Source organism: Squalius cephalus, assembly GCF_949319135.1.
Source record: "Squalius cephalus genome assembly, chromosome: 25".
In the NCBI taxonomy this organism is placed as follows: domain Eukaryota; kingdom Metazoa; phylum Chordata; class Actinopteri; order Cypriniformes; family Leuciscidae; genus Squalius; species Squalius cephalus.
The window spans coordinates 3,385,841-3,397,362 of NC_137146.1; the positions used below are offsets into that span (position 1 = coordinate 3,385,841).

Consider the following 11,522-nt stretch of genomic DNA (forward strand, 5'->3'; position numbering starts at 1 on the left):
TAATACTCTACTAATCCTCTAATGAGAGATAGTTGACATGTAGGTTCAACTTTACTTATCGTCAACAGAATGTCTAAAGAGGACCATCAAAATAAAGAGTTTCCAAATGTAAAATCTAGTTGTTTCTGCTGCTCTCTGCTGGTTTGAATGAACTAAATAGCATTTGGTTTAGTGTGTTGGTAACTACAACCAGTACTGTTCTTGCAAATGTTTGTGGCTTCCTGAACATCTTCTGTATGACATTTGTACTGAATGGATGTGTGTGTGTGTGTGTGTGTGTGTGTGTGTGTGTGTGTGTGTGTGTGTGTGTGTGTGTGTGTGTGTGTGTGTGTGTGTGTGTGTGTGTGTGTGTGTCAATCAGGAGCTCTTTTGTAGTGCTGTCAGTGTTAATTTGATAACGCCCATGTTGAGCGCTGAGACCTCTTATCAGCGTTACTGTGATACAGCACCTGAGAATTCCTTAAATTCCACACACACATACACACACACACACACACACACACACACACACACACACACACACACACACACACACACACACACACACACACACATACACACACACACACAGATGAAGTCACGGCTCAATCTCTTCTGGAACTGTGGACTTCCAGCTCTCACCTGCAGATGCCACAGCTGTTCAAACCTTATCTCTGCGTGTGTGTGTGTGTGTGTGTGTGTGTGTGTGTGTGTGTGTGTGTGTGTGTGTGTGTGTGTGTGTGTGTGTGTGTGTGTGTGTGCTTTGAGAGTCTCAACACAGAGTGGAAACGCACATACATGCTCAAACACTACTATAGACAACACTAATACACACAAAGCCATTATTATAATTATAAAAGTTTCTTTTTTGCCCATCAGCCACAGTTACTGGTGAAAGCTCAATATTAATAACCACTAAGACGTTTTACTGGACATTATAATACATTTTTATTTTATTGTTGCTATATAATTCCCATACTTTTTTGTCATGTCATAGTTTGAATAACTTTACTAGTATTATAATATGTGAAAAATAGTCATAATAAGTAATAAGCAGATATGCACAAACTTTTGACTGGTAGTATGAGTAGATTTTCGTTGTGGAATTATTACATGATTTCTGAACAAGCTGTTTTTTTTGTTTTTTTTGCACTTTATTTTCAGTCGAGTGTGAGGATTCAAGTGTGTCACGCAGTTCATGAAACCTGTTTTCCATGCTGTGACTCTTTGTTTGTTGTTGCCTGAAACGCTGGTTACTATGTGTAATTCTGAAATACAGCCCATATTTAATATAATATCATTGAGCCATGTGACTTTAAATGAGATAGAGTAGTGTGTGTGTGTGTGGTTACGGGAAGTGTGTGTAACAGATTGAGTGTCATGGCAATGTTTACAGGTCCAGACGGGGACTAAGGCCATTATTTGGACTTCCCTTCTGCGCCTGTGCCAGAGCTGATCATCCCTCTCTCCCCCCCCCCCCTCTCTCTCTCTTCCCCTCTCTCTCTCTCTCTCTCTCGCTCTCTCTCTCGCCCTCTCTCTCTCTCTCTTATAATTTCATTATTGGTGAAGCAAAAATGGCAATATATTTAAGTAGGAGGAACAAAATTGAAGGGTCAGAAGGATGTGAAGTTATATCTATTTTTAAAAAACAGGATAAAATCAAGAGTGTGGATTGATTTTAAATTTTATAAGATGATAAAGGACTTGATGTTTTTTTCAAACCAGTGGTGTTATAATGATGCAGTTTGCTCTGTTGTAGATGAACTTTTATTTTTTTCTTGTGTGTTACAATGAGTATTACTAATGTAATGTGTATTATTGTGGTTATTATTATATTGGAATTGTGTTGAGTATTGTATAAGAATTGTAAAATAAATGTTTTGTTAAAATTAAAATTCTCTCTCTCTCTCTCTCTCTCTCTCTCTCTCTCTCTCTCTCTCTCCAGCATGTGACTGCCATCCGGTGGGAGCTGCAGGTAAAACGTGTAACCAGACGACGGGTCAGTGCCCATGTAAAGACGGGGTGACCGGCATCACCTGCAACCGCTGTGCAAAAGGGTATCAGCAGAGCCGATCACCCGTCGCCCCATGCATTAGTGAGTGACACACACACACACACACACACACACGTTTATTTTTCTGTCTAAATGGAGACATACACCCCAGAAAATTTTTGCATAAAAAAACACTTTATTTATATATTATTGTTTTAATCAGGACACCCAAAGTATAACTAAGTATATACACTCACACCAGTGTTATTTTTGTCATTGAGAGTTTTTATTTATATTTTTAATTAGTTTTTATTTTTATATTTTCAGTTTTAATTTTTTATTTAAGTTAGTTTTAGTCATTTTGTTGTGCATTTTTGTCTTTTTTAAATTTTATTTTAAATATGTCTATATAGTTTTTATTTGCATTTCCCGAGAATCACCAAATCTACTGTTTGAGCTACTGGAGTAAACACTGATGTCATACTGTACTGTGTCTTTCAGAAATCCCTGTTATAAAGCCGACAGCTGTGATCAGCACTACAGAGGAGCCTGCAAGTTAGTGCACACACACACATACACGTTCAGGACAGAGTTTAGAGACAGACAGAGGAAGTAACGCTTAGTTTTCTCTGCTGTTCCGCTTTGTAACACTGGTGGAAAGGGGCGGAGAACTCGCAATCTGTCCTTGTCACGAGTGAAAGTGAAACAGAGGTGTGTGTGAAAGCAGAGAAGTGAAGGAATTGTGTGCATTTTCAACAGCTCTTCTGGGTCATTGAACACTTCACACAGTGTGAGCGATGCCTGAAAGCGACACACACTCACACACTAATGTCATGACAACTCTTGCACACACTCTTAAAGTCCCCCTGTAGTCAATCATTTTATCCTTTAAAACTCATCTTTGATCACCAAAAAAACATTTAAATGTTATTTCCTTGAAAAAAAAATATTCGTGCCTTAAAATCGCTCGAATGTAACTCGACACCCTTGCCTCATTTAGTATACGCGGTTCTGTGAATATGCAAATGAGCCCCGCCTCCACTCACTCACACAGCTCAGAGATCCACACCAGCGGTTTCAAAGCGTGTTTTTGAGACTGTCTTTGGTTCACTGCAGTTTTTAAGGGTTAGTTCACCCAAAAATGAAAATTCTGTCAGTAATTACTCTCCCTCATGTTGTTCCAACCCCGTAAGACTTTCGTTCATCTTCGGAACACAAATTAAGATATTTTTGATGGAATCTGAGAGCTGTCTCACTCCTTCATAGGCCTCTATGTAATTTCATCTGCCGGCCCAGAAAAGTTAGTAAAGACATCGTTAAAATAGTCCAAGTGACTACAGTGGCTCAACCTGAAGTTTATCAAGCGACGAGAATAATTTTTGTGCGCAAAAAAAACTAAAATAACAACTTTGTTCAGCTCTTCATTTTCTTGTGTGTGGGCATGCGCGAGAACTGAGATGACGCTCATGATCATTTGATGGGAAAGTGTGAAAGGTAAGCCATTCATTTTGCGGCACTGGTAAGGCACTTTTACGTTTTCTCATTGGTTTCTCGTGATTCGGACATCCAGGAAATGCACACATTAGAACCATTTTAAACATCGAGACCCATCTGCGTCATCTTCTCAGTTCTCGCGCATGCGTCGTGTCTCGTGAACTCACGTCAGAGGCCCACACAGAAGAAAATGAAGAGTTGAATAAAGTCGTTATTTTTGGGGGGTTTTCGCACAAAAATTATTCTCGTCGCCTGATAAACTTCAGGTTGAGCCACTGTAGTCACTTGGACTATTTGAACTTTTCTGGGCCGGCAGATGAAATTACATAGAAGCCTATGGAGGAGTGAGACAGCTCTCAGATTTCATCAAAAATATCTTAATTTGTGTTCCGAAGATGAACGAAAGTCTTACGGGGTTGGAACAACATGAGGGAGAGTAATTACTGACAGAATTTTCACTTTTGGGTGAACTATCCCTTTAAGGAGAAAATACTCAGCAATGGTGTTGACTTATGAATTTGTACATGGTTTGTCTTTAAGCATATTAAAAACACCACATAAACATAGTATAATCAACATTATAAACTTGATTTTCACCACAGGGGAACTTTAAACACTCACAATACCATGTTGAAAACACCAGGCCAGGCTTCCTATCTAGCTTAACCAGCAAGAGGTCCTTGGTCAACCAACTTCACCAATTAGATAGATAGATGGATAAATAGATAGATAGATAGATAGATGGATAGATGGATGGAAAGATAGATAAATAGATAAATAGATAGATGGATGGAAAGATAGATAGATAGATGGATGGATGAATGGATGGATGAATGGATGGATGGATGGATGGATGGATGGATGGATGGATGGATGGATAGATAGATAGATAGATAGATAGATAGATGGATAGATAGATGGATGGATAGATAGATAGATAGATAGATGGATAGATGGATGGAAAGATAGATATATAGATAGATAGATGGATGGATGGATGGATGGATGGATGGATGGATGGATGGATAAATAGATAGATAGATGGATAGATAAATAGATAGATAGATGGATAGATGGATGGATTGTAGTGTTTTAGACGATGTAGATTGTTATTTTTCACAGTATGTTTTAATTCTAATTACAAATTTCTGTGTTGTCAGATTGTGACTCGTACTGTAAACCACTGAAGGGAAATCTCAAGATAAACATGAAGAAATACTGCAAAAAGGACTACGGTACAGTTCCTTTATCATGTTATTTTTTAAAGATTCCGTTCTTACCTTTCAGTCACTGGGAAAATCTCTTAATTTCATTTGTAATGTACAAATCACAATGCTTTTTATTTAAGAAGTATTTGATTCAATGCAGAAAACAACCATATTGTTAACCGTATCTGGTGTAGCGTTCTCATATATGTGTGTATGTTTAGCTGTCCAGGTCAGTGTGTTGGACATGGAGACCGTCGGCGACTGGGCTAAATTTGCCGTGAATTTGATGTCCGTGTACAAGAGTCGTGGAGAGCCGCTGAAGAGAGGCGATCACGTGCTGTGGGTCCATATGAAGGATCTGGCCTGCAAATGTCCACGAATACACATGGGCAAACGCTTCCTCATCCTGGGCACTACTGAGGGTGGCATGAACCCCGAGCGCCCGGGACTGCAGGCCGACAAAAACAGCCTGGTCATTCAGTGGAGGGACATTTGGACTCGACGACTGCGCAAGTTCCAGCGCAAAGAGAAGAAAGGCAAGTGCAGCAAAGCGTGATGGGATTGCAGGGAACTCTTTATTATTGACCACTGTCCTGCGTACGCGGGAGACTGCGAGACCGAACTCTGCGTGTTGTCGTCTGTGCGTTTCCAGTGCGTTATTTGATATGTCGTCCTGTTGGTCAGCCTTCTAAAGGGACCGTTAAAAAGACTGTTTCTAATCACACACCACTGAATCTCTCTCTCACACACACACACAGCACACGGACTGATTCCATTTCCTCTCAAAGCCACAATTTAATCAATCAAATATGAAATACGTCCTCAAATTACAAATCAGCAGAACGACTCTGTCCGCATCTGGTTCGGTTCTTCTCGTCTTTGTGGCCTTCATCCGTTGGTCACACTGGTGTTCACCACATGCTGCTCGCTTCAGTTCTGAAAACCTCAAAATCTTCATCGTCATCATCGTCAGCCTGGATAATTTCACGTTTGAAGACATTATTAAGCCTTCTCATAGCTGTGGGTTGTGTGCCGTACGTGTGGATGTCTACTTTGATACTGAAGGATTTTTTATAGTGCAGAAATGTCCATTAACAGTCCTATCGAAAGAAACACTCTGTACAAGTATGCAAATGCACGAATGCGTGGCAAACATGGTTTCACTGGGCATATTTAACATGCTTACTGAGTTACTGTGGTGGGAACAAATGTCTGTCATTCCAGTGATGGTTCACTCAAAATTCACCCAAAAATGAATATTTTTTTCTTCATTTACTCACACTAATGTCATTTCAAAAGCCCATAGTGTTTTGTTCTGTGGAATGCAAGAGGATAATTGCCTTCTTTTCCATATAAATACGGATTAAGCTCCACTAAAATGACAAAAATCACTATAAAAGTAATCCATATGAACTCTGAATTAAATCAGAGCACAACTGAGAGGAGATTATCAGTGAATATTGACTAATTAAAGTCATCAAATGGTGTCAGATATTCATGATTATAGTTGTTTGGACTTCTTTTGTAGTGGTTTAGCCGTGGTCACTACTGATTTATTCAAAAATCTGTTTGTTTTCATGGGAAATACTAGCATATAAGTTCTGAATGATATGAGGCAAGTAAATAATGATCGGATTTTCTTATTTTGGGTGAATTGTTCTGTTAAACCAGTTGTGTTATGTTCAGGTAGCAAGATGTCAACAGTTTAACTAAACTCAAGGTTGGAATACACTACACGACTTTTAAAAGACTTCCAAGTCGTTCTGAACATAAACTGTGACGCAATCAGCCTTTGAAGGATGCAGCCTCTGAATTGGGACGCAACTAATCATGTTTGATCTCCTCCAACTGGACGGATTCATAATTTGAAACTAAATAAATCTGTGCCCGTCTTACACTACATGATTTTCTGTGAAATTTCCAGAATCTACAGATTTTAGGCAACTATAGCGTCGACTCCTCCAGACTGTAAATCGGGGCAAAAATTGTGTAGTGTCTTCCAGCCTTGTACAGTAGTCCATCTGTAATAGAAAATTCATTGTAGAAGACTTTTATCCTAATGCCTCTTATGGCTGTGACGAGAATGCAGTGTGTACCTGCACAGCTTCATGATGAATTGCATTCTGGTACGTTTCTGATTGAAATTGAGCTTGCTGAGAGTGTTTGCATACATTTGTAGAGCATGTTTCAGGGCTAATGCTTTGTCCTGATGTCTGTCACTCTTTCTCTTCTACTACTGAACGTCTCGGTTTTTATCTGCCGTCTGACCATTTTAAAGACAAGACAAAGACGAGAATAATGACGTGTGTTGTTCTTGTTTGCATCTCTTACTGTGAGAAAGCGTGTCAAACAGACACACATATGCAGTGCGGTCTTAAAGTCTGAGACCAATGCATTATCAGCATTAACAATTTGCATTGAAAATTGACATTAAAGTGTCCATATTATGCTATTTTAAAGGTTCCTAATGTTGTTTTTGAGGTCTACTATAATAAGTTTATATGCATCAAAGGGGAAAAAAAAGGGAAAAAAAGAGAAAAACACTCAGAATATACATTGAATGGGTTCGATAAAGGTTTCGGTCTCTCTAAACCCCTCCTTTCTGAGAGCTGCTCTGCTCTGATTGGTCAGATGACCCAGTCTGTTGTGATTGGTCTCCTCTGCTCTGATTGGTCAGATGGCCCAGTCTGTTGTGATTGGTCTCCTCTGCTCTGATTGGTCAGATGGCTCAGTCTGTTGTGATTGCTCAACTCTGCTCTGATTGGTCAGATGGCCCAGTCTGTTGTGATTGGTCAACTCTGCTCTGATTGGTCAGATGGCTCAGTCTGTTGTGATTGGTCAACTCTGCTTTGATTGGTCAGATGGCTCAGTCTGTTGTGATTGGTCAACTCTGCTTTGATTGGTCACATGACTCAGTCTGTTGTGATTGGTCTCCTCTGCTCTGATTGGTCAGATGGCCCAGTCTGTTGTGATTGGTCAACTCTGCTCTGATTGGTCAGACGGCTTAGTCTGTTGTGATTGGTCTACCAAAACATCGGAAACCAAACACCCATTACCATATCTGAATTTCTACTCTACCTCAGAGCTTGATACACAGTAATACGAACTGTAACGATGGCGTCGGTTTTAACATATCAATTTGAGCCTGAGTCCTCATTCTTAGGAAGTGCATCAAAGTTGATTTGCTTTCATAGCGCAGAAAACAGCATCTTCTCCATATGACGATAACACGAACCAAACTCTTCCAGTCTCAGCTACAAAAAGTAGATGTTGTTCGCGGGCAGTTAATGAAGACCACAGGCTGGCATTATGCAAATGTGTTACAACCCTTCGTAGGTTCGAGCAGGAAGTGAGACTGGAATTACTGACGACTCGTTTCAGGCGGTTCAGATTCAGTTCTTTCTTTCGGGAGACAATAACTCCATTTATCTTTGAAACTTTGCAGACCTTTTACATTCACAAACAGCTCTACTACACTCTACATGAAAGGTAACATCTGAAAAAGCATAATAGGGGCACTTTAAAGTTTAGTGGTATTTGGTGCAGCAGTTGACATGAACAACCAAGATCATGTTCCCAGTATGATTTGACTAATAATGGCCACAAATATCAGTCTATCACTAGAAACAGTGGCAACATTTTACACCATAACTTGGCTCTATATGTTATTTTTACCCTTAAAACTTCCTAGTTTGTTTCTAGCTTTAAAATAAATCAATTTCAAACTTTGGGACCTCAGTGAATCTGCTTTGTCAAATATCAGTCATTTTTCAGTGAAATGAAGGAATCACAGTGAAGGATTAAATTGAGATGAAATAGCTCTGATCATGTTGAAATGAATTTCAGTCCAAACGTTTGTTTTACACTGTCTCTTTGCCACATTAAAGAAGTAAACAACCCTTTTATTGGTTAAAAAACAAATCACCGCCCTAACCAACGTCTCATATTCTGTTCCACGGAAGAGAGAAATGAATGAGTGAATGATGACAGAATGTTTATAACATGATTTCTATTGTTTGAGTATTTTATGTTGATAGATGTCTGTGTTTATGCCATAACTAGTCTTTTGTATGCCAATGTTTGCTTTTTTGTTAAACTAACAGGAGAGTTAACTGAAGTAGTGTTAAAATGTTAATACTTTTTACCAGCATCCGTAGATACACTATGGTAAACTCTCACACACATCATGACGCACACCGACCACAGAACGTGGCCACTGCAGTGACAAATGAATCATTATATTCACATACTTCAGAATCTTGGACTAGGGATATGTACGGAATGGAATACTATTAGCATACTAGCGTTTGGTTTATCATCCATACTGCATACTATTTCACATACTTTTCTTATTAATAAACAGCATGCAGTGTTTACTGCATGGTAAGCAGTTTGATAATACTCCATTCCAAACGTTGCCAAGTGCTCTGCGTGTAACACTGTATCCCACAATGCAATGCACTCGACTTGACCTTCCATTTGCAGTGTGACAAATGCACAGGAATTTCTATCAACAGGTTTTTTTGTGTGATCTGACTGCCAAAATTTAAGACCTTTTTGCACAAAATTGGATTGAAATTGCAAAACAACCATACGAGTTAAACATGCAACTTTATGAGGTCATGTGATGATCATGTTGCATAATGTTTCACATACTATTTTTAAAAAGCAGACTATTTTATATAAGTGGCAAATCAGAATAATATAGTGCAACTAGTACGCCATTATTCCCTCCTGAACTTAGCCGAGGTTGTGGAGATGCAGAAGGAAATGCCATTTCCACAGCAATTTCCATTTTCATTTTACTCCTGGACGTGGTTTGGACGAGAGACTATAAACATATAAAAGCTTTCCTGCTGCATGAGCGGTGCAGATTACAGATTTTAATGACCCTGATGTCATTAAATAAATGAACAATTTTTTAGAGAAAGACTGAATTCTGTTTCTGGAGGGATTCGGCAGACGTGCAGAATGTTTCTGCTTGTGCGAATGTATTTGTGTTTATAGTTGTGTGCAAAAGTTAGGGCACAGTTCCCACAATTCATGTTTGGTTGATTCATTTTGGCAAGAACATTTTACTGCCATCCCGACTGAGCATGTGCTAAACCAGCTTTGAAGACTCGCAGCAAATAAACAGCTTTTCTGCATTAAAGTGAGCAGAAATAACAGGCATTTGCACACGACTGTATATTTTTCATATCTGTGTATGAATGAATATGTGTATGTATTTGTGCATCCATTAGACTGAATGTGATGTGTGTCTGTATGAAGATGTACATACATGAGTAAATGTGCAGTTTGATGATGGACTTTGTTTCCACATGAGGAATATTCTTCCGTCTAACGTACTGGGAGAGTTTCTCTCCTTCTCATCACCCGTTTTATTTGCTGTCTCTGTAACTGCAATGACCACTGAATTAATCAAATATACAAATAAATTATTAGTTGATGTATGTCTTTGTCCTGGTATTTATCAGCTGTAATTCTGTATCACTTTAATTGATGTCTAATGGTGTCAAATGACATTCAGAATTGAATAGAGAATGCTTTTTGGATAGATAGAAGTTTGAAATGTAAACCACCAATAGAAATGTTTTCATTTTTTTCATTCATTTTCATTTCATTTTTATTTACATTCATGCATTTGGCAGATGCTTTTATTCAAAGTGACAATGCATTCATTTAATCAGTTCAGGCATTTCCTGAAAACTGAACCATGTCATATATTATTCTCATATTCATTTTCCCAGAATTCATCACATGTGTTGCATTTCTTTGAATTGCAGTTCAGAAAAATTCCTCTTCCTGTCATTCAAGTTCAACTTCCTGTGTGTTGTGGCCAATTCAATTGAAAAGGAGCCAATTCTTTAATTCTCTGTGAATCACATAAATCCATGCAACAAAAATATAGAATGTATTATTAACATTCCCATTAAGTTATTAAAAAGTTTTTTCTGAATGTTCTCTCAAAGTTCAAAACATCCAGTTTTTTAACACGTTACTTTTTTAATGTTCTCTGAACATTCTGAAACAAGTAGTAACATTTAGAAAACTTTTTTTGCTATCATTTTGAGAACATTATTAAAGGGGTGGTTGATTATGATTTGACTTTTCTAGCTTTAGTTAGTGTGTGATGTTGCTGTTTGAGCATAAACAACATCTGCAAAGTTACGACGCTCAAAGTTCAAAGCAAAGGGAGATATTTACTTTTAAAGAAATCGCTTCTTAAGGACTACAACAAACGGCTGGTAGAGACTACACGGGTTAGTGACATCACTAACCCTAAAATTTACATAAACCCGCCCCCTGTGCCGGGAGCAGCAGCTCATTTGCATTTAAAGGAACAGACACAAAACAGTGCGTTTTTGCTCACCCTCAAAAAGTGACAACTTTAACATGCTATACAAATATCTGTGGGGTATTTTGAGATAAAATTTCACACACACACTCTGGGGACATCAGAGACTTATTTTACATCTTGTGAAAAGGGCATTACACCACCCCTTTAAAGACCATATAGCTTTTAACAAACTGGTATTCTATTAACATTACTGGTTGAAGATTTGTTCACAACATTGAGATAACCTTGCCAGAATGTTAACTAGGAAGCTGCAAAAAGAACCACAAGAAAGAGAAGATTCCCATTCTCTGAACAGCTCTGAGCTTGTGTGTTTGTGCATGTGTATGTGTTCTGTAAAGCCAGAGTGAGTGATTTTTGGTAACTTTCCGACATGGTTTGGAGGGTCAAAGCAGATGTAGAATAATAAAAAGCACATGTGTGAGAGAAATAAAGCTGCATCTACACTGGCGGAATCCTTTCAGAGTCAGTTAGTAAGAACTCTGCAAGA

General features: G+C 38.6%; 1 protein-coding gene across 3 annotated transcripts in view; it reads left to right on the top strand.

The window, feature by feature from the left end:
- Window positions 1-10,120, top strand: part of ntn2 (netrin 2) — a 31,019-nt gene extending 20,899 nt beyond the window's left edge. For all 3 annotated transcript variants that reach the window (XM_079862773.1, XM_079862775.1, XM_079862774.1), the window contains 4 exons: window positions 1,925-2,074; window positions 2,474-2,527; window positions 4,627-4,701; window positions 4,896-10,120. In XM_079862773.1, coding sequence (XP_079718899.1) covers window positions 1,925-2,074; window positions 2,474-2,527; window positions 4,627-4,701; window positions 4,896-5,230 — 614 coding nt within the window. In that variant the 3' untranslated portion in view covers window positions 5,231-10,120. The remainder of the gene's footprint in view (window positions 1-1,924; window positions 2,075-2,473; window positions 2,528-4,626; window positions 4,702-4,895) is intronic.
- The last annotated feature ends 1,402 nt before the right edge of the window (window positions 10,121-11,522 follow it).